Source organism: Syngnathus acus, chromosome 17, assembly GCF_901709675.1.
Source record: "Syngnathus acus chromosome 17, fSynAcu1.2, whole genome shotgun sequence".
In the NCBI taxonomy this organism is placed as follows: Eukaryota; Metazoa; Chordata; class Actinopteri; order Syngnathiformes; family Syngnathidae; genus Syngnathus; species Syngnathus acus.
Genome location: NC_051102.1, coordinates 5,114,012 through 5,133,903, shown reverse-complemented (window position 1 = coordinate 5,133,903; position 19,892 = coordinate 5,114,012). Strand labels below are relative to the sequence as shown.

Below are 19,892 nucleotides of genomic sequence, written 5' to 3'. Positions count from 1 at the left end.
AGCCAATTCCTGTTTCTGTTTTTATTTGGTTAAGAAAGAAAAATAAGACAGGAAGTGATCAATCTTCTATGGTGATAATCATGAGGATCAATATAGACTTTGTAGTTTATATGAAAATAGGCAGCGGAGCAGGTTCAACTCTTGCCCCACCTCATAAGCACGCCACAAGAAATTGGCTGGCTCGTTAGTCAAATTCGTTAAGCTGACTCCTCCCCCTCACCTGGGTGCGCTGAGGGAGCGGCGGGGCTGATGCGCGGCCACGCCCCTTCATGATCCAAGGTCTCGGGGGAGTTTGGGGGGGATGCGTTCAGAGCTTCTCCTTGGACTGCACCCAGATCAAGGATCCTGAGTGATCCTCGATGATCTGCTTGCTCTGCTCGTAGATCTCCTCCAGTGTGTCGCCTTGCACGATGGCTGCCCGCACACACGTCATCACGTTTGCGCTGAGGCGGCAATTTGAGGCGGTTTAAAAAGTGCTTTTTTCCAACCTGTGAAATGTTCCGTAAACTCGTGTTCCAACTTGGCGGCTCGCTCAAACGTCTTCCTGCTTTGTTCCTCCGTCAGACGCTTGTTCATCTCCCTGACACACACAGGCGATTTTTTTATGCATGTGAGAGCATCTGCTTCTTGAGCGTACATAAAGAGAGAACAAGCACGTTTGTGTTTGCCTAAAACTAAAAGTGTAAAACCCTTGGTTTCAGACGGACGGACAGACGGATAACATCTACATACATACATGCATGGACGGACGGACGGACAGCATCTACATACAGACAGACAGACAGACAGCTAAACTTTATTGATCCTGAGGGGAAATTATTTAGTCTTATTTTGTGAAATGGAGGCGACTCAAGGTTCAAGTGTTGTTTGGCAATCGTAGTTTACTTGATGACACAATACTGTGCCATCTTGCCAATATGCACCCCCCCCAAAAAAAGAACTAAAATCAAGACTCCAAGAAATAAAAACTCATGACAAGGATGGATTGTTGAAGCAAAAATAAGTAAAACAAATTGACTGAAGTGTAAGACACCAAAAGATCATGAAAAATGATCAGAAGAAGTGTGTGCGTCTTACATGATGTTCTGGACGGACTTGGGCTTGATGAAGATGGCGATGGGATGAAGCAGCGCCGCCTGCAGCCGCTTGATGGCGTTGCCCGACACGTCCAGGATGCAGTGCTTACCCTACATGCGTGCCAGTGTCATATTAGCTTGAATAGGAAAGGCTGCGGCGCGGCGGCACCGTGAGCTTTTGCCGCTGTACCAATCGATGCTCATTAACCTTAGCAGGAAGCTGACCGACTCAAAGGCTAAGCAAGGACTGAGGGGACGAGCCGCCCACCTTGTCGGCCACCTCTCGCACTGACTGGACGCTGGTTCCGTAAAGGTGGTTGTTGTACTGTCCCGCCTCGATGAACTTGTGCTCCTGGATGTCCTTCTCCATCTGCTCACGTGATGCCACAAAGTGATAATCCCGAGCGTCCACTTCATAGTCGCGTTTGGGTCGCGTAGTGTCTGCAAAGAACGGAGAAAATGCAAAGGTCGCCCCGGGCTGGCAAAAAAAGAGGAGTGACGAGAGACGCCGGGCGTTGCCGACGGCCACTCACGCGGGACGCAGGACCCAAACTTGTCTGGGAACTCCGAGATTAGGTCGTCGTTGATGCGGTCCTTCATGGGGCCCAGGATGATGACCGGTCGCGCGTAACCCACTGGACGGGACAAGCAAGATGGTGGGCGTCAGACCTCGGCTTGGCGCCGGGGCCTGGGTTCAGCTGCCTTACCTTCTTGCTGTGTGACGGCTTCATACGACAGGACCGACTCCTCCTGGCCGCCTGTCCACAAACGCTCCAGTTGATTCCAAATCCAATTGAAGGAAAAGTACAGAAGCGCCAACACTCGCAAATGTTTGAGAAGAAAGAGTAAGTGGTGTGACGCGACGCGACTTACGGCAACTGCTCTCACTATCGCTGGCGTTGGACGTGGCGTGTTCTGAAAAGACAAAGGAGGTCAGCTGTCCGTCCCAAAACGGGTAAATCGTAGCATGAGCGCGCCGCCGTCCAGGTCACGCCTTTGGAAAGGCTTTGTGGGGTAAAACAAAGTCTCGTTCAGCAGAAGGTGGAGCCTGAGCCATCTTGACAACGAGCGAGATGCCCAGGGGAGGGGAAGGGAGGGGGAGGGGCGGCCAGGCGGGGTCTGCTGCCGCCCCTCGGTCAGCACTTTGCTCCGCGGCCAAAAGGCCTCTATGGGCTTCTCTCGCCCTGGCCCTCTCAAAATGGCCGACATCACGCTTAGAGCAATGCACGTGTGCTTTGCAAAGAACGCCATATTGATTTTGATGCCAAAAGCAAAAATGCTGAGCTATTTTTACAACTATCCGCTCGAGAAACACTGGCTGGCGAGCAGTCCAGCCTCGGGGGAGGGGCGGACTCACTGCGTCCTTTGGCGAGGATGTCGATGACGTCCTGAAGGCGACAAGAGAAGAAGAAGCACAAACAGGAAGTTACGACATCGCAGCGACAGAGCGAGAGAGCAGACGTGATGCGACAGAGGACGACGCCGTTTGGGTCGGCCGGCCGGGTCCAATTGAGGGAGAAAAAACAAAACAAGGTGGGTGGCACGGGATCGCGGCTGATCTCTCTTCCTGTCGCTGACCGATGAGCAGGGCGGGTGGGCGGCGCCCCCCGGAGGCGGCGGCGGGCCTCGTACTCACGCTCCACGTCGCTGCTGTCCTGCTCGCCGCCGTCGCGACTCTTCCCGAACAGGAAGGACCTGGCCAACACGCCCTTTCTACGCTTGTCGCCCGACAGCTACAGGAAGTGGATAGGAAAGGGACAGGAAGGCGTCTAAACGTCAGGCGCTCGCGTGCTGACCATACGGCCAAAGCGGTCAACAGTAGGCCCCGCTCGGGACACAAGTCTCCCGCAAACGTGCTCTCTCTCTCGCTCTTTCTCACACACACACACACACATGCGGGTACAGGTGAGGGGGCAGCGCAAGAGACAAAAACGTTGCCATAACAACAGCGCAAACGCAACACCTTGATTGTTGAAATGTTTGGAGGAGGCCTGGCTCCATGTGAGGGATGAGAACAACAAAGAGGAGGAAGATGAGGCAGACATCCACGTCAATTTACATTGGCTCATGCGCGTGTCAGTCAGGCCGTTCGCCAGCAGTCGTAATGACGTCACCGCCGCCGCCACCGCCGGGATGCTCAAAGATCAGCGACATGCGGTTAAGATCAGCTGCTTTTGTCGCGCACGCGCTCGATAATATGTGGAGCGAGCATAGCAAAAACATTGCGAGATTCCCACAGCATCAAACGTAAACTCACAACAGGAAACTACATGCTAACAAAAGAGCTCAGGTGCCGATAGGAACGTGCAACGTGCTAACACAACAGGTGCTACAAAAGGAGCTAACATGCTGAACGAATGCTAAGAGGGCGAGCTAATCCGTTGACGTCGGGGGCCACATGGACTTTTCCACAACTTGTCGGGCAAGCCGATTGCGCGGCTCATCAAATTGGAAAGCATTGTCCTGAAATGGGCTGCTTTGTCGATGTGTGGCTCGACAATTACGTTTTGCTTGAGCTCCGCGAGCCCACGAACGACTGGACAACAGTAAAGGCACAAAACCGGCAGCACGGTGAAAGGCAAGTTCGAGACCCCCGCGTCACATACGAGCCGGCCGTGACAAAGAAGAGCTCATCTGCTCCATGCCGAGTGCAGCACCCGCCAACATGCGTCAAAGGTGTTAAAAGCGAGCAGCTAGCTGGCTCGGCTGCCGAGAGAAAGAGCTTCATGTTCTCTGTCTGACTCACCCCTCGCTCTCGAGACTTGGGGTTGAACTTGACCGTCTTCAACCTGGCTCGCTCTTTCTTCTCCACCCTGTCAGCCAATCAAAGCACGTCAAATTGAGCAATTTCCCCTAGCAGGGTGTTCGAGCGAGCGAGCGACAGACCTCCTTTTGCTGGGTATGACGCCGACCTCTTGGACGTCCCCGGTGGCAGTCATGTGGCGTGCTTGCCACCACTCGTCATCGGAGGCGTTGACCACGTGCAGGATGTCCCCAAACTTGAAATTGAGGCCCTGACTGGGGAGACCCGAGTCGCGAGTCCTGTCGTAGTCGAACAGCGCCCTGCGCGGAATGGGGGGGTCGCACGTCAGCAGGGGGCGGGGTTGGCCGTGGCCAAAGGCCGTGGGCAAGGGTTGTTGGCAAGGGTCGTGGGCACGGGTCGTGGGCAAGGGTCGTGGCTTCTCCCACCTGACATAGAGCGACCTCTTCTGGCTGGTCCTGAGGGATCCTGATCCGGAGCTGATGCTGCTGTTCATCATCTGCTCCCTCAGGTCGTGGATCTTGGCCTCGAAGCGGCCGTACTCTGCGCAGGAACGGCCACGCATCAAGCCCTGGGCAAATTCCACTGGGCTGCTCCACTTTCTTTTTGCGACGGCGTGACTCACCCTCGGGTCTGTAGTGCGCCACGATGGCAACTGTCTGCCCGGCGTTCTTGAGCGCGGCCGCCGCCTGCTCATGCGTGGCGCTGCGGAGGTCCACGCCGTTTACCTGCGCGCATGCACGCACCAACCTTGTTTGAATCATTCCCAGTTTCATTTGGGAGGCCACGGCAGCGGCGACGTACCGACACAAGGCGGTCGCCCTTCCTCAGCTCCCCGCAGAGGTCGGCGGGTCCTCCGGCCAGGATGAAGGAGATAAAGATGCCTTCGCCGTCCTCTCCGCCCACAATGTTGAAGCCCAGACCCGTGGTGCCACGGTGCAGGACCACCCTGCGGGGATCCCTGCCGGAACAGGGACAGAGATGCGTGCTTGGCCACAGCGCATTCAACATTTTAGGAAACAAAATTTTAGGAAAAAGCGCAAGGTACCATGAGGCCACGTCGTCTCCCGGCGCGCCCTTAGCCGTTGGCGAGTAGCGTCCGGATGTGGCTGGCGGGGGGAGGGGCTGAGACAGCAAGTTGATGGGGGTGCCGATATGATTCTCCAGGTGCTGAGCGAACACTAACGACGCACAAACACGCTATTAGGTGGACACACCGTAACGCAGCGTGGCACGTAATGGGGGAGAAGAAAGGCAGCACGTGAAGAAAAAGTAAGCGTGAGAAGGAAACAGAAGTTGGAAGAAATAGAGAAAGAAGGGGCTGAGAAAATACAAACAATGATGAGTGGGGCAAAAAGAACAAGAAGATGACCAAGAACAAAAAGACGTGAAGAAGCGGCCAAAAGAGAAGGAAAAGAACAAGATGAGGGAAAAAGCAGAGGAGAAAAAAAACGAGTGTGAAGATGAGGAGGTTGCGGCGGGTGGCAGTTTACAGCCGTCCGGGCGCTGTGCGTCGGCGGTGTCGGCCACGAAGAGGTTGTTGGGCTTTGCCACTCGCAGGTGGACCACATCGGGCGTGTTCTTCAAGGCAGTGACGGCGTGCTCGTGGCTCACCTCCTCCAGACAGCAGCTGTTGACCTGCATGGCACTTGTGTCACTCACTCACCCACGAGCGGGCGGGCGAGCGAGGTCGGTGGCTCACCGCCAGGAGCTTGTCCCCGATCTGGAGCCGTGCATCCCTGTGGGCGGCGCCCCCCTCGATGATCTTGGTGACGTAGATGCCGTTGTCACCCGGGATGTGCTGGTTGCCCACACCCCCCGCGATGCTGAAGCCCAGACCTGAAACGCCCACACGCAAACCATGCCATGCCATGCCATGCCATGGCGCGCTTGCCGTCGAGTTGCCGCCGTTTACCTTTGGGTCCCTTGACCAGTTTGATGTCGGCGACTCGGTCAGCCTCGAATTTGCGGCGTCGGACGTACAGCCGCACTAAAGAGCCCGCCTCCTTCAGCGCCTCCACGGCGCGACTGTGCGTCACCTGCCGGACGTCCACCTCGTTCACGCGCAGGATCACGTCGTTCACCCTGAAAATCATCGTCATCACATCCTCGGTGGGGAAAAAAACATTGAGCGAAAAAAAAAAAAACAGAGGGTACGCGAAAGCTGAGGAGAGGCGATCGGGTGACGTGCTGCATAATGTAGGTGGCGCACCTGAGACGGCCGTCCTGTGCGGCGGCGCCCCCCGCGATGACTTTGGTGATGAAGATGCCGGGGTCCTCTCCGACGTGGGGGTTGTCCACGCCGCCCGCGATGCTGAAGCCTAGGCCCGAGTTGCCCTGGACGCAGGCGGCCAGGCAGCGGGTGACATGGCTTGGCTAGCGGGGCAAAGGGCGCTGGCAGAAGAGTGCGTGCGCTCACCCTCTCCAGCGTGATCTCCTCGTACTCGTAGTCGGTCTCGCCGCCGTTGACCTGTGGGCGGGTACACAAGTTGGAGGAGAAGTGCAGCCCGCCGGCATCTTCCGCCTCCTCGCCTGCCACCAACTTTGAGGGTGCTAACGTGGCAATCCGGCTACAAAGTGAACGTGCGAGACAAGTCTCAAAGTAGCGCTGTCCTAGCCGCTGCCCGCTTCCTCACCCGGTGGTGCCCCCGGAATAACTTGCTTAGTTTTGTCTCGCCGAGCGCACCCCGGAATAACTTGCATTATTTTGCCACGCCGAGCAAGCCCCAGCTAAACCTTTTCTGTTTTGCCTCGCCAAGCGCACCCCAGAATAATTTGCTTTGCCGCAGTTCCTCGGTCCCGATTGACAGTTTTTGCTTTCATCTGCAAACAATGGCGCCTTATCGTCGACGAGGTGCGAGGTTCACGCACGGCGCCCGAGGGACTTCATAAATATCGAGAGCCAAAGCCGGCACATTCGTGCACGTCGAGACGGCGTAAAGGGATTTTGAGCGGATGTTTTGTGGGTGACGTCCCCTTGTGCGCGACACGGGCTGCGGTGACACTCACGTGAGGAGGCGTGTCCAGGCTGTCGGCGTCGACTAGCAGAGGAGGAGGGTTGGCCTGAACGACAAGAGGACACACACAGAACACACACGCACACATCAATAGAGAGCGCCAAGGTCGCACAGGACTTTGAATTGATATTTGACTGTTTCAAATCAAATGTTGAGAATTTTGGCGTGGCGGTCTTGTCGCTTGAGCGTGACGGGAGGAGCGGGCCTTTGTCCCGGTGAGGCTTTGCCGCAAGGCTAAAACGAGCACCCGTCGAGCACGCCAAACTCAGAGAAGCCGAGGCATCGATCTCCTGATAAAAAAGCCATAGGCCCAAAGCGGTCCACTGACTCCATCCATCAAACAAAGCATCTTGGCAGCGACGTGTCATGACGGCGGGAACCATTCAACGCTCTTCACTGAATTCATCGGACGGAACACGGGTGACTCGTCGGAAAAGTCAAATTGAGTCCGTTTACAGTCAATCCCACGGTTGCTGGCGCAGGATAGGCATTTCTTTGGCTCAAAGAAGAAGAATAAATCAATAAAAAATCAAATCAAAACAGATGGCAAACTGGAAAGCCAAATCCCACACTGGTCCAAGCAGAAAGGTGTGGGGGATTTCAGCTGCCAGACTACCTTGATGTAGGAGGGGGGGTGCAGCCGGGGCGCGGCGGAGCGGCCGCCCGCCACCTTGGCGCCGGTCTTGGTAGGACTCTTCTTGACGCTGTCGCGCAGGTTGAGGAAGCGGGAGCGAGTGCGGCACGACGGTGGCACCGCGCACGCCGTGAAAGTCGCTAGCGAAGCTCGCAGCTGCGGGCGGGCCGGGTCGGCCCGCTCCCGCCCGGGCTTGCGTTCCGAGGGTAGGAGCTGCCACGAGGACATGAAGGAGATTCCCGGCCGGCGCTCGCAACGAATGTGACGGCAACGGTCAGTTGGGCGGGCGGTGGCGTGTAACGCCTGACGGCCTCGGGCAAGGGAGGGCGGGTACGCGGGGGGGGCGGGTCGCTGCATGAATAATCAATGTTCCCCTCGAGCGGCCGCGCGCGCTCGTGAGCTCTTGTGTGGGAACGTGACCGTGGCGGGCGGGCGGGCGCTCGCACGCGTGATGACCAGCTCGAGTCAGCTTTGTGTCTCAGTTCAGTTGAACAACCGGACTTTGTCGGTGAAAAACTAAGTCAGTTGCAATCGACTGCAATCGGTGCAAAACTAACCCAATTGCAATTGAGTGAACCGCGTCCAAAGTTTGATGAAACCTGGACTAAAATTGCATTAAGGCTGCACTCAATCAAGATTGACAGCGCCAACTCAGCCAGACCCGGCCGGACCGGGATGACATCAAAGTCAACGCCAAACACCATCGGGTCACATGCTGCGATGTTACACGAGTGCCATGTTGCACTTGCACTGCGTGTGCGTGGTTTGTCAGCATCACACTAACAAGTGGAGCACCTTCGAGCCACGCCACGCCGAGTTCTATCTGGAATGAGCAAAACCCGGATTGAGCCAAATCTGCACCGCTACTACTTGGATAAGACCCAGTGGAAATCTGCTTATGTTTTGCTAAATCTTACAGTTTGTCCGGGCGTTTCCTAGATCGCGGTCACGGCTCGGGGACACGCGCAGAGGAGAGCAGGGGAGGCTTTACCTGGGTGGGGGGGTAGGGGTTGGAGGAGCAGGACGGGAGGGGGCCGTCGTCACCCTGAGGGTAGAGGGAGGGAGGTGCGGGGGAGGCGGGGAGCTCCGGCCCATCCGAGCCATCAAACAGGCGCTCCAGCGAGGCCACCTGCGGGACACAGGCACCGACACGGAGGCTGACACGGGGCCGGCCGGCGAGCGCACTTTCCCGTCCGAGGCGTCATCAGATACCAGTCGCGAGAAGGGAAGGAACACTTTGAAATGACTTTGGCGTCAACCCTGAGGCGTTTTTAGATCTCTGGAAGACAGCGTCTTGATATTTGCTGCTATTTTTTGATAAGTTTACGTTGTCGTTGCCGCTCTCGCCGTTCTGTGGCCGGCCGGTGGGAACGGAACAAGGCGTGAGCCGCGTGCGCCGAGGGCCAGGCTCAAACTCAGATTGAACCCTACACAAAGGACTTTGGACTCAAATGAGACTCGACGCGCAAGAGTCATTTCAAAGAGTTGCCAACGTTTCTCTCGCTGCTGCAGTGGTCTCTTCCAAACAGGGGTTTCTGTCATTTCAAAGAGTTGCCAACGTTTGTCTCGCTGCTGCAGTGGTCTCTATCGAACATGCGCACAGCGAGCGTTTGTAGACATGCGCTACCTTCACGGGGGAGATGTGCGCATGGGTGACGTATCCGTGTACGTTCTCGATTTGGGATAGGTTCTTCTCGGCCACCTGGACCAGCTCCGGTGCACCGGCCGCCTCCTCTGTGAGCTGCGGAGAGCTCCGCTCCTCCGGCGGCGACGAGTCCTCATCCTGCTGCCGGTACTTCTGAAACAACCAAACAGGAGACGGTTGGGCCGAGAGAGGACGAGGCGGCGCCGACGCTCGGGGGCCGAGCGCAACCGTGATGCAATGAGGACGTGGGCGACGACAAAGAATGTGACGACAAAGGTGGACAGAAGTAGCGCAGAGAGCCTTCTTGAGAGAGAGAACACTCTCTGCTCACCGCCAGATTTATTCTGCCGCGCTCTCCTTCGCCGACTTGAGCCGTCAGATCCATGGACCGAATTACGACCCGTGACATCGGGTAAATCATGTGCGTGGACACAAACTGCACTAGCGTTGTGCTACTACAGACGGCTCTCGTCTCAAGACCATTTTTTAAGTGTTTTTTTTGGTGGCCCAAGAAAGCCCAAGGCCAAGAGTGAGGCGCTTGCCCTTGAACCTCTGCAGCGGCGGAATGAGTGTGTGGGACAGGACGGGGCGAATGGCACCAGTAACGATGGCAGAGCCCTTCTTTTTCAGCCAGAGGAGGAGGAGGAGCGCCGAGCAAAGATGCTAAAAATAGCAACATCAGCAGATGTACCGAGGAAGACGATGGAGGGGCGCCATCAAGAGCGACGATGCAAACATCGAGCACTCCAACGAAAGCTCGTTGACCTAAATTGTCATCCCAAACTTTCCCGTTCAAAACATTCGGTCGTCCCACTCAAATAATTGGCCGCCGATACAGTACAGGGTGGATTCTTACTTTTGGCATTCCAACACAAAAACTGTCGTGCATATCAGCCCTCTTCCAATCGCCGCGCCTCGAAAACAAAACCAACGGGTGCTGACAACCAATCGAGTTATCGGGCTTCCTTCACTCGGGTTTGAAGGGCCGGAAATATTGCCGATGGCTGCGTTTGCGTGACAAAAACTCCAAGACGTGCTTGCCAGAGCAGAGTGCAGATCAAGCGGTATGGCGGCGGGCTCAGAGTTGGAGCCTTGGCATGAAGGCACGCGGGCGCACCCACCTTGCATCCGAACATGAGCGAGACGGTGCCGTTGGCGCACGCCGCTTTGCAGTGGCACAGGACGGGCGAGAAACACTCGGTCGTCCCGTCGTTGGCCGACGGCCGCCTCCCACGGGAGTGCCGACCACAGGAGTGCCGACCACAGGAGCGCCAACCGGCGCCGCCTCCACCCGCTGTGCCACTGCTGCTTCTCTCCCTCACCATCCGCCCTCATTTCTCACATGGCGGCCAGGGGGAAGGCCATCCCAGAGAGCTTCCTTCATTCAGCCCTGCCCCCGCTCAACTCCCCTCCTCTTCCAGTCAGCTCCTCACTGCATGCGTGTGAGGTGGTGGAGGGTGGTCACGTGACTCGCCAATAGCTCGGCGCGCTGTGCCCCAGAGGAAGGTAGCGCATGTCTGACAAGTCAACCAAAGTAAAAATCAACAAAAAGGTATTTGCGCCTCTCCTTCGCAGGTCCGTGCGCTTCTTCCGCGTAGATGCAGAGTGAGCTGATCTGACGTGACACGCCATCGCGCGAGGCGCCGGCTACGCCGACTCCTCCCGCCCTCTTCGCCTTGGCAACAGCAGAAGACGATGATGATGGCGGGAACTGCAGTGCGCACGCGCGCTGACAGTGAGAGGAGCTGACAGGCTGCCACGCGAGGAGCCCTTTCTCGCAAGAGCCGGCGGCCGCGTATGCGCGCACATGCGCTCAAGTGCACATCTGTTTTGTTCTTGTTGGTCGAGTCCTCTGTCACAAAGGGAAGAGGAGCGCCCCCTGCCGCACATGTGTCGCAGTGCGCACGCACGCGGTGGGAGCGTCCACTACCGGCGTGCCCAATACGCGCACTGCGCTGTTAGCATTAGGCCTCGCGCGACTTCCGTGACATCATTATTATTATTATTCTTCTGTCACATGTTGTAACTTGTCTAGACTAGTAGCGCTGTATGGCTTGCAGCAGCGTGTCGTCGTAGAGTAGACTCGTAGCCGCAAAGATGTCGCGGCATTTTAAATCAGGCAATGAAAAAAGAAAGAGGCGTCTTCATGACAATGAGCAAAGACAACACCTTGTCAGGTAAGCAAGGCAACGTAACCCCTCTCTTTTTATGGTTAGCACCCATTACTATTAATTAATTTTACATATTGACTTCTTAACATATTAATTGATATAAAAAAACGTTTTAGACCAGGTTACTAAAAGGCAAGCTACTATTAGGGAGCAGTCTATTAACTGAGGAAATAAGTGCAGCCAATTTGTTACCTCTATTTTATTATGTCACGTAGAGGCGGCACCCCCTCTCCCAAAAAAAAATTGCACTGCAAAGCAGTTTTACCAGTCTATCACTGAGTGAGGAATTGGTAATTTAGCGCCCCCTTCAGGGGAATTAGCAATTTAGCGCCCACATCAGCTGCAGACCAGCTGCCCATGCTTGCTAAGAAGTTGTGCACAGAAACTGAGTGACAAGAAAAAATGGCATGTGTTTTTTACCAATTTTACAGCACTTTCTTGGCTAAGCAACAAAATATGGAGCATTTGCGCGTGCAGCGCTTTTACCTCGATGCTGGTGCTAAGGCTGGGCAGCGTGTCGGAGGTGACGGTGGCACTTTGGAAGCTGGGGAAGTCCCAGAGAGCCACGCCCTCCGTCGGCTTGGTAGACTCCGCCCACCTCTGGCTGTCCAATAAGGTCACTTCATAAAACTCTTGGATATCTGCGGCCCACGAGAATGAAAAAAAATTGATTGAGAAAACCTATCAAGCGGCGTATGGAGAAAAAAAATGATCAAATATTCCCAATACTCTTGCTCAAATTATACCCCCCTTTTCACTTCCCTCAATAGAGTCCTGCACAAATCAACACGGAAAGTTCACTCAGGACACGCCAACGCCGCAACGAGAGCGTGCACGCGTTGAAGCAGAGCCAAGAGGAAAAGATGAGCAGAGGATCCAAGTGAGAGTTGATGTTTGCCATCTGCTGGCGTGGATGCGAGCCAGAGCAAGAAGGACAAGAGCAACAACATACTGGAGCGTCCAGGTTGGATTAGGGGGGGTGGGGGGGGTTTACGCTCATGTCCTCCCAGGGATTACAAGCAGCCCGGCCCGGCCCGCCGCCTGACTTAATCGGTCGGCCTGAGGCAACGGCGGCAACTGCATCTGGACTCGGGGACTCGCGTGTCGTCTACGTAGGCTAGGCTCGCCATCGGGCTCATCGTGGCACTTTCAGCACAAAGCCACTTCTGCAGAAAGATGCTGCGCCCCAAACCGGGAGGCAAAAGCATGCTTTTCTCACACTGTCAGGAATACTCGAGTATTTCTTTCTTTCTCTCTTTCCCTCCCTGCCCATCTCTCATGACTGCCATTCGAGCACCAAGTCGCTCGCTGAGCCATTCAGCCTTGAAAGAGAGCGAGGGAATGAAACCGAGCCAGCGTCAAGCGCTGAAAACAAACAAAATGATCCGGGCCACGATCACGTACCAACAAGGGCCCGGAAGAGGCTGCTCTGGAAGACGTCGATGACCCTCTGGATGGACGCGCGAAGCTGCCACTCGTCGGCATGCTGCAGTTTGGCCTGGTACTCCTCCAGCAGGGACAGCGCGCGCTGGGCGTCTGACATAGGGAGCCAAAGCGGGCCGTCAGACGATCATGTCATCATCACACCAGAGCGTCGCATCCCCTTTGTCGATCGTGGCACAAATTCGACGCGGAAAGCGGACGCGCGTATCGGTGTCGGGTGCATCTGCGAGGCGGGCAAACCAAGCAAGCGGCCGGGAGCGGACGCGACGTCGGGCAAAGCCAAGTGGCGAAACAGAACCGCTGTTTCCGCGTTGCTGTTGCGCTTTTCACGTCTGTCTCGATGCCGAGTAAAACAAACGAGGGAGGACTTCCACAGTGCGATGTGGCTGACGTCACCCCAGATACACAAATTGTATCGCACGGTTCCGATCTATCCGGACCATCTCTTTCAAGGCTTTGGCTTGCCGTGCAAGTTCTTGGTGTGAGAACTCTTCCTTCCCGGAAATTGCTTTGCTTAGCCAACGTGGAAAGAAGTCAAACTTGTCATGAACTGTTGCAGTGTTGCCTAGTGACATCAAACCGTCAAGCGCATCATGTAAGAAGGTGACATGACCTTTATTTTGTTTGGTTACAGCAACACTAATTCCACACGAGTAACTTGCACACCCGGGACCAGGCGTTGCCAATTCGTCTGTACAACTAACTATTGTGAAGATATTCTGCTCAGTCATCTGGTGACAGATGCGCCACTCAGGTCTTAGCGTCAAAGTGTTCAGAGGGTGATCGACCTCCATGCCCGTCCGAGTTCAGAACAACTTGGTGCTTTTTGACGGTTTTGGCGAGCTTTTGCCTTCCGGGCGCGTTGTGTATACTTTGTGTCAAGTTGGTCGCCACTTTGGCCAACCGTCAGCTCTGTCGCAACTCCTTTAGCATGTCGAGCTATGAGGCTAGCTGGCGGGCCTCCGCGGCCCGGTTCGGCCCGACGCAAGGGGCCGGCCGGGCCGCGCGACACTTTGTCCTAATAACCGACTGACAGACTGACTAAACTTGGACTCCGCTTAAACGCATTTGGGAGTTTCGCTCTCCCGGCGAGTAGCGGCTAGCATGCTAGCTCGCTAGTGAGAAAACGGCTTAGGCTACCGGAACCGCACCGCATTCGGAACCGCACACCGGCATGAGTGTCTCACCTTTTTTTCGGACAGGCATGGCGCCTCCGCTTTGGCTCGATTCGGAGGCGCTTGGCACCCGGGTTGTGGCTGGGCGGCCGGGAGGACAACGTCCGGACGAGCGGAATGTCGCCGTCCCGACGTCGGCACCGCAAGCCACCAAGTGCAAGACTCCAAACTCAAGCCCGACTGGGGGGAGGGAGGGAGACAGGAAGGGAGGGAGTGACGCGTCCTGCCAGCCCGAGTTCGGATGGGAACGTCCCGAACCGGACTGCTTTGATGGCTCTTCGTGACGTCTCGAACTGCGCGCACTCGCACACACAGGTTGACCCGAACCGAGCCGCTATCCGCCCAGTGCGTGCGTGTGTGTGCGCGCGTTCGCGTTTGCAGGCTGAAGGAGCGGAAAAGAAAATTGCGGGGAGCCAAACTTGCTGGCGGTCAAGTAGAGCTGCGCGCGTGCACGCGCTTTCAGTGCGTTCGTGTCAAAGTTGGGAGAGGAAATCCCTCCGCCACTTCCTCTTCTTCCTTCTTTTTTCCTCTCGTTTCAAACTTTCTCCCAAATGGCGCCCTCTGTCTCTCAGACCTTGTGCGGCGAGGGGGAGAAAAGCGGCGGCTTCTTCCCTCCATCGGGAGATGTCGCGACCATGTGTCCCTTGTGGCCAAGCGCAGCCCTTCCTTCCACACTCGTTTGGGTAAAACGAGTCAGCTTGTCCTGGCTTGACGCTGATTCTGGTATCTGTTCTAAAGAAATATTTATTTGTAGAACTAGCACTCAGTTACTTGGCACCAGTAAGAGAAGAACCCGTTGGATGTGTGCAAGTTGTCCGAAAAATGTATCTATAAAGATAATGAGGATGATGAGAAGGATGAGGATGCAAGCCACAAGCAAATGGTCCTGTGCTTAAATGGCTTTTTTTCCTTCAACATTCCAAATCATGTTAATATAGTTTGTCTGTATGCAGCCGGATGGGGCCAATTGCTATTGCTCCATAAAGCTTACTTTCATTTTTCATCTCAGTGTGAGCGTCTGTTATTTTGCATGCGGGTTGCCAAAGTACAGCAGCTTAGTGGAGTCCGATTAATTATGAGCATGTTGCGCTGCTGGGACATGATCACTAATCACGTCAGTGGCTCTCGTGCCGGGAGGCCGACAAATCAGAAGTCTGACCTACACGGCCGTCACCCGCTTGTGCACGTGCAGGCCTGCAGTGGTAATCTGGACATTCTTGCTGGGCCACTCAAGGAGGGAGGGAGGCATGGGAGGATGGATGGATGAATGGATCTTGTCTGTACAAAAGAACATCTTGCAAACAAACATCGTGAAAGCTGAGCTTGCCGTTTTTGCAACGTTGTGAGCTCAAGCGGGCCGCTTTGAGGGCTCCAAACCGTCAGGGAGGCCAGTGGAGATGTTGCCGCGGCAACGAGGTCCCACCCAACGAGGACAGTGACGCCGCGGTACTGACGCACCACTTTGACATCAGCGGACAAACACGCAGCCTTCACTAATGCTTCCTACGTGTGCGTGTCCCACAGACGCACAATGAGGCTGTGTCTCAATGACAATCTGTCCACTGTGTGTGTTTGCGCATTTGTGCATGTCCCAGTGGCATAAGCAAGTAGACACGGCGAGTTGAGAGTTGCATTGTCGCCCAATGTTGCCCTTATTTATACACGGGTGAAGAGGACGCGAGCGTTCCTATTGCAGGATATCAAAGTGGATACAAGACATAAAAGACATCAAATAAACATAAAAAAAAGACCTCACAGAGAAATGACAGACATCAGAGCGTGTAGAGCAGTGTTTCCCAACCTTTTTTCATCCATGGCACACCTTTTCCTGGGGAAAAATCTTGAATCACACCACGAACACTCAACAACTCACACAACTCGCTTGTTCAAGATGTACAACAACACACTGACATAGCAATAGCATTTCTCATCAATGACACAAAAAAAAATCCTCAGGCCAATTGGGCAAGAAGTTGATCCATTTATAATCTGCTGGAGCCCGCAATCAAAGCTCAACTCGGCATCCGTTCTAACCTCGGTCGGAGAATAGTCTAAAAGTCATTCACTAGGGGGCGCTGCCATGAAGGCGCCAGAACGGAATCAGAAGGCTTCATTATTTGTTGGCCACGAGATTGAAGTATAGCTATTGGCCAATCAGCAGATTACACAGGTCATGCGTGGCGCTCACAGACGGCATCTGCACTCTTACCTGGATTCTTAATTCGAAATGGTATTCTTAGCACTTTGTGTTGTTGCCACGTGGATGCTGGGGCCCGACCGTCAGGACAGAAAGTCAGCCTACCTTGGCGGCAACCATTGGGAACATTCTTTCTGGCAAGAGCCGACATGTCATTCACGTGACACGCCACTCGATGCCTCTTGACATCAAGGGCTCTGGAATAGACCCCCCCCCCTACAATGTAATTGCTTACTTCCAATGCTTTTCTTTTGTTTATTTGGTTCATAAATTGTGAAGAAAACGATTTTGGAATTTTCCAACTTAGAAGAATGACATAGCTTAACCAGCGTGCACCCGGCAGGTGAAGAGCAAGAAGCCAGAGAGCAAAGTAAAAGTCACAAAATAAAAGTCCGGTTTATTGTCAAACGACAAACTTTGCACGTACACCAAAACAGGCGGCCAGAAAACAACCATAAACAAAAAAGAAAGAGGCTCTTCTTTTCTTCGGCCTTCCTCCATCCAAGCCAGCCAGCCAGCCAGCAAGCGAGCGAGCAAGCACAAAGTCGTTCTATGGTACAGCTCAATTACATACATTAAATGGAATTAAGTGGAATGCTCTGAGTTCAACGGCCAAAAACGTTTTGGACTGGGCTTGGGTGTCATATGGTTATAGATCTTGTTAACCAAGACATAACATTTGCTTCCTTCCCAACAATATGTACAAAAATATAAAATGTAAATAAAAATACAAACTAATTCTCCGCTGTAGTCGTCGTTGTTGAGGCCGGATTGTGCGTGAGGACGGCGGGCGTTGAAATCTACTCGCTAATGACCACATTTTCTTTTGTTTGGATGAGCGCTCCTCCGGCCCCGCCCCCTGAGAACAACCACAGGAAGCAGCCCGGTGGGCCACCGCCGTCAGGAGCCGCCGCATCAATCATCGTCATCGGTTTTCTGCTTCTTGGTCTCCACGTCGTCCTGAGTGGGAGCCACAAAAAGCAACCTTGATTCGTGTTCCCGTTTCTTCGCTTTTCCTTGACTCATTGTTTCCGGGACACGCGTTTTGAAGAGAGCGAAAAGCAAGGTCACCTCGTCGTCGTCGTCTTCGTCGTCATCGGCCGCCCGCTTCGTGCCGCACTCCAGCTCATCCTCGTCTTCATCCTCGTCCTCCTCGTCACCTGCGCGACAACAACGACCATGGTCAGCGACCGCGTTGCGAGGAAGGACGACCTCGAGGATGCGTCTCAGGCACCTTCGCCATCATCTTCCTCGTCCTCGTCATCCACCTCGTCGTCTTCCTCGTCGTCAATCTCGGGCTCGCCGTTCTCCTCGTTCTCCTGCAAATCCAAACTTTATGTTCGGGGTTGCTCTTACACCGTTCATTTCTTCTCATTTCGCTGCTTAACTCCAAATCGTCATTAGAATGATCTTTGCTATCTTCGTGGCCCGCCATTTCTTGACCAATCTCCTGCCATTTGCTGAAAACCTTTCTGCTCTCAGTCATTTCGAAAAGAGCGTTGGCGCCCTCTTATGGCAGCTCAGTACAAAGACAACATTTATTTGGGGCAAGGGCATTAGGCCATAGCCTCGTATAAAAAAACAATGGACAATGTGTCGAATTTAGTGCCATCTGGTGGTGAACTAACAAAATGCAACGGCCTATGTGACGCGAGCACAACGGGGGCAAGCCGAGCAGCAATTTCTTGAGCAGAGGTGCCAGCAAAACGTCCAGAAAAACGCAGTGTCGTGTCGCTTCACTTCAAGGGAGCAAGCGTTCGTTATTGACGACGTTTGGCAAATTTGTCCCCATCGTCAGCCTCCTGAGCGGTGGGGACGCCGCCAATATAATATCGTGAGCCATGATTAGAACTATATTTTTGAAAACAAATGTGAAATAACATATTGAAATGCATAGTAGTTTTTTAAAATGAACATTGAAAAATGTAAACAACATTGTACTTTTAATTGAACCCTTTTGATGACGAACAGCTACATTGACGCAATCAATATGAGCGGAATTTTTCAGGGGACGTTTTAGTATTTTTGTTTTCTGCGAGTGCCGTGCGTGTGAGCAGTTCGCGTCACCTTTCCATTGGTGGCGGAATCTTTGCCGTTCTCCTTCTCCTCCACGAGCTTCTTGTCCTTCAATTCCTGAAGCACCCAAATACAAAGAAGAAACAAAACCATTTGGTGAGTGATACAAACATCTCATTTTCAATGTATGCCGTCTCAAATCTAAAACTTCCTGTTGTCTAAAAGGAACAGCGGTGCATGCTGGGAGCACTCCGGCCTCTTTCGAGACTCGTAATCCGATCCTTGGTTGGCGGGCTCCTTGGACATTGTGGGTATTGTAGTGTATGGGCCACCATATGTCACCAGGCTCGCCCGGGAGACGCACTGCATTTCCCACAATGCAAGACGCGACTGAAAACCAGCTCGAGGCGCCGAGGGGGAGGGGTGACGTTTTGTGGAAAGGGGTGGTGGGGGCGAGTAAGTGCGGGAGGTGGGTTGTAGAGGAGCGTGCGTGTAACGGAGGACAATAGAAGACACATGGCCCACATCGCACCGAAAAACTCCCGCTCGGTCCTCCGGGCCCCAAATTAAAGGAAATCTTGAAATCGATCTCGCCGTTTATTGTTTTATTTATAAAATTAACCCGATTATCTCTTCAACACGGGTAAATTTGAGCAAAACTGACAATTATTTTAAGTGGGGTGAAGTTTCCTTCGTTACATTACGCTGGTATAAGCGCGTGCACGCGGCGCTCAACTTGAGCACGTTGCGAAGCCAGCACGAAGCGCGCGCACAGCGTATCACACCTCCGCGCGCGCACGCACGCACGCACCTAAGTGCTCTGCATTGTCCGCCTTCGAAAACCACGAGTAAAAAAAAACTCTGTATAGCTTCGCAGGGAGACGCGGAAGCGCCAAGAAGAAGCATGAGCGAACGAGCGAGTGCTGCCGCCAAACCCGAGCCCGTCAACAAACACGGCGGCTCCTTTGAGAGCAACTTTCGGCACCGGAACCGAGAGCACAACGGGACGCGACAAAAATTTTCCAGCCCTAAAGAACAACCCGGCAGCCGCTGATGCTCTTCCCCGGACCCCGTTGCGGCTCACTCGTCCGCCGGTTCTTGTAGAAGGGGAACCGAGCCGCTCGTATAAACAAAGACGGCTTGCGAGCAGACAATGAGGATGAGCTCGCGTCATTCGAGTGACATCTGGAAGCGGCCGAGATGCTCGCAAAACACGTTTGGCGCCGGCTTCTTCGGGCGCCGGACGAGTGCAGAAACGACGAGAACTTTTTGTCTTTGGTATTTTTTTACATTAAAATATGATTTATTGAGATACAAATTTCATAAAAGTGACGCGTGATGCCCGCGCAGCTTTGTGGAGGTGAGCGGCTTAGCGAGCAAGCAGCACCACCGTGACAGAAATTTCTTGTCGTCGTTTTCTTCTTACCTTGGCCGAGATTTCCGACGCGGAGTCAACTTTGGGGTCTGCCATTGTTTCGGGGGAGTCAAATAAAGTGGGCGAGAAAAACGATGGACAGGAGTAATTCCTTGGCGACGGCGTTGAGCGTGTTATTGTGCCAATGGCCGAGCAAGCTGGCGGCCGAGTGGTTGATATAAGTTAGTGGGCGGGGTCGAGGGCGGCTTGGCTCTCGCCGATTGGCTGCCCTCGCGCCAGAGGGCTTCACCGCTCGAACGGAGGATCGAATTACGAAGGCCAGCCGGGCCACGCCTCCTCCTGTCCGCGCGAATGCCCGGCGGGTTTTTGCCTCCAAAATGTC

General features: G+C 54.3%; 2 protein-coding genes across 8 annotated transcripts; both read right to left on the bottom strand.

Moving 5' to 3' along the window:
* Nucleotides 1–6: 6 nt before the first annotated feature.
* Nucleotides 7–14,727, bottom strand: LOC119137378 (discs large homolog 1-like protein). 7 transcript variants are annotated; one of them, XM_037276651.1, is made up of 25 exons: nt 13,935–14,448; nt 12,709–12,840; nt 11,791–11,945; nt 9,116–9,286; nt 8,480–8,617; nt 6,847–6,900; nt 6,257–6,307; nt 6,050–6,174; nt 5,753–5,922; nt 5,540–5,676; nt 5,331–5,475; nt 4,886–5,018; nt 4,642–4,798; nt 4,463–4,565; nt 4,266–4,380; nt 3,963–4,139; nt 3,823–3,889; nt 2,434–2,464; nt 1,950–1,991; nt 1,784–1,834; nt 1,610–1,711; nt 1,345–1,517; nt 1,078–1,187; nt 489–580; nt 7–414 (listed from the first exon to the last, which is right to left on the bottom strand). In XM_037276651.1, the coding sequence occupies exons 1-25, from the start codon at nt 13,951–13,953 to the stop codon at nt 308–310; spliced, it is 2,757 nt and encodes a 918-aa protein (XP_037132546.1). In that variant the 5' UTR covers nt 13,954–14,448; the 3' UTR covers nt 7–307. The 7 variants fall into 7 exon arrangements, 5 of the variants coding, with proteins under 5 accessions (XP_037132546.1, XP_037132545.1, XP_037132544.1 ...); XM_037276650.1 differs by lacking the exon at nt 2,434–2,464 and adding an exon at nt 2,713–2,809 and having other exon boundaries at nt 13,935–14,447; XM_037276649.1 differs by having other exon boundaries at nt 4,642–5,018; nt 13,935–14,453.
* Nucleotides 14,728–16,490: 1,763 nt separating this feature from the next.
* Nucleotides 16,491–19,720, bottom strand: ptmab (prothymosin alpha b). The gene is made up of 5 exons (XM_037276661.1): nt 19,562–19,720; nt 18,187–18,252; nt 17,354–17,438; nt 17,191–17,279; nt 16,491–17,079 (listed from the first exon to the last, which is right to left on the bottom strand). The coding sequence occupies exons 1-5, from the start codon at nt 19,604–19,606 to the stop codon at nt 17,035–17,037; spliced, it is 330 nt and encodes a 109-aa protein (XP_037132556.1). The 5' UTR covers nt 19,607–19,720; the 3' UTR covers nt 16,491–17,034.
* Nucleotides 19,721–19,892: the final 172 nt, after the last annotated feature.

Excerpts from the sequence above, each read along its gene's own strand:
- ptmab (XM_037276661.1), bottom strand. The coding sequence starts at position 19,606 with ATGGCAGACCCCAAAGTTGACTCCGCGTCGGAAATCTCGGCCAAG. Across the intron at positions 17,439-18,186 it reads ATTCCGCCACCAATGGAAAG|GAGAACGAGGAGAACGGCGA; the intron begins GTGACGCGAACT and ends TTGGATTTGCAG. Across the intron at positions 17,280-17,353 it reads CGAGGAAGATGATGGCGAAG|GTGACGAGGAGGACGAGGAT; the intron begins GTGCCTGAGACG and ends GTTGTCGCGCAG.
- LOC119137378 (XM_037276648.1), bottom strand. Across the intron at positions 4,566-4,641 it reads AGGGCGACCGCCTTGTGTCG|GTAAACGGCGTGGACCTCCG; the intron begins GTACGTCGCCGC and ends GCATGCGCGCAG. Across the intron at positions 581-1,077 it reads AAGTCCGTCCAGAACATCAT|GGAGATGAACAAGCGTCTGA; the intron begins GTAAGACGCACA and ends TGTGTGTGTCAG.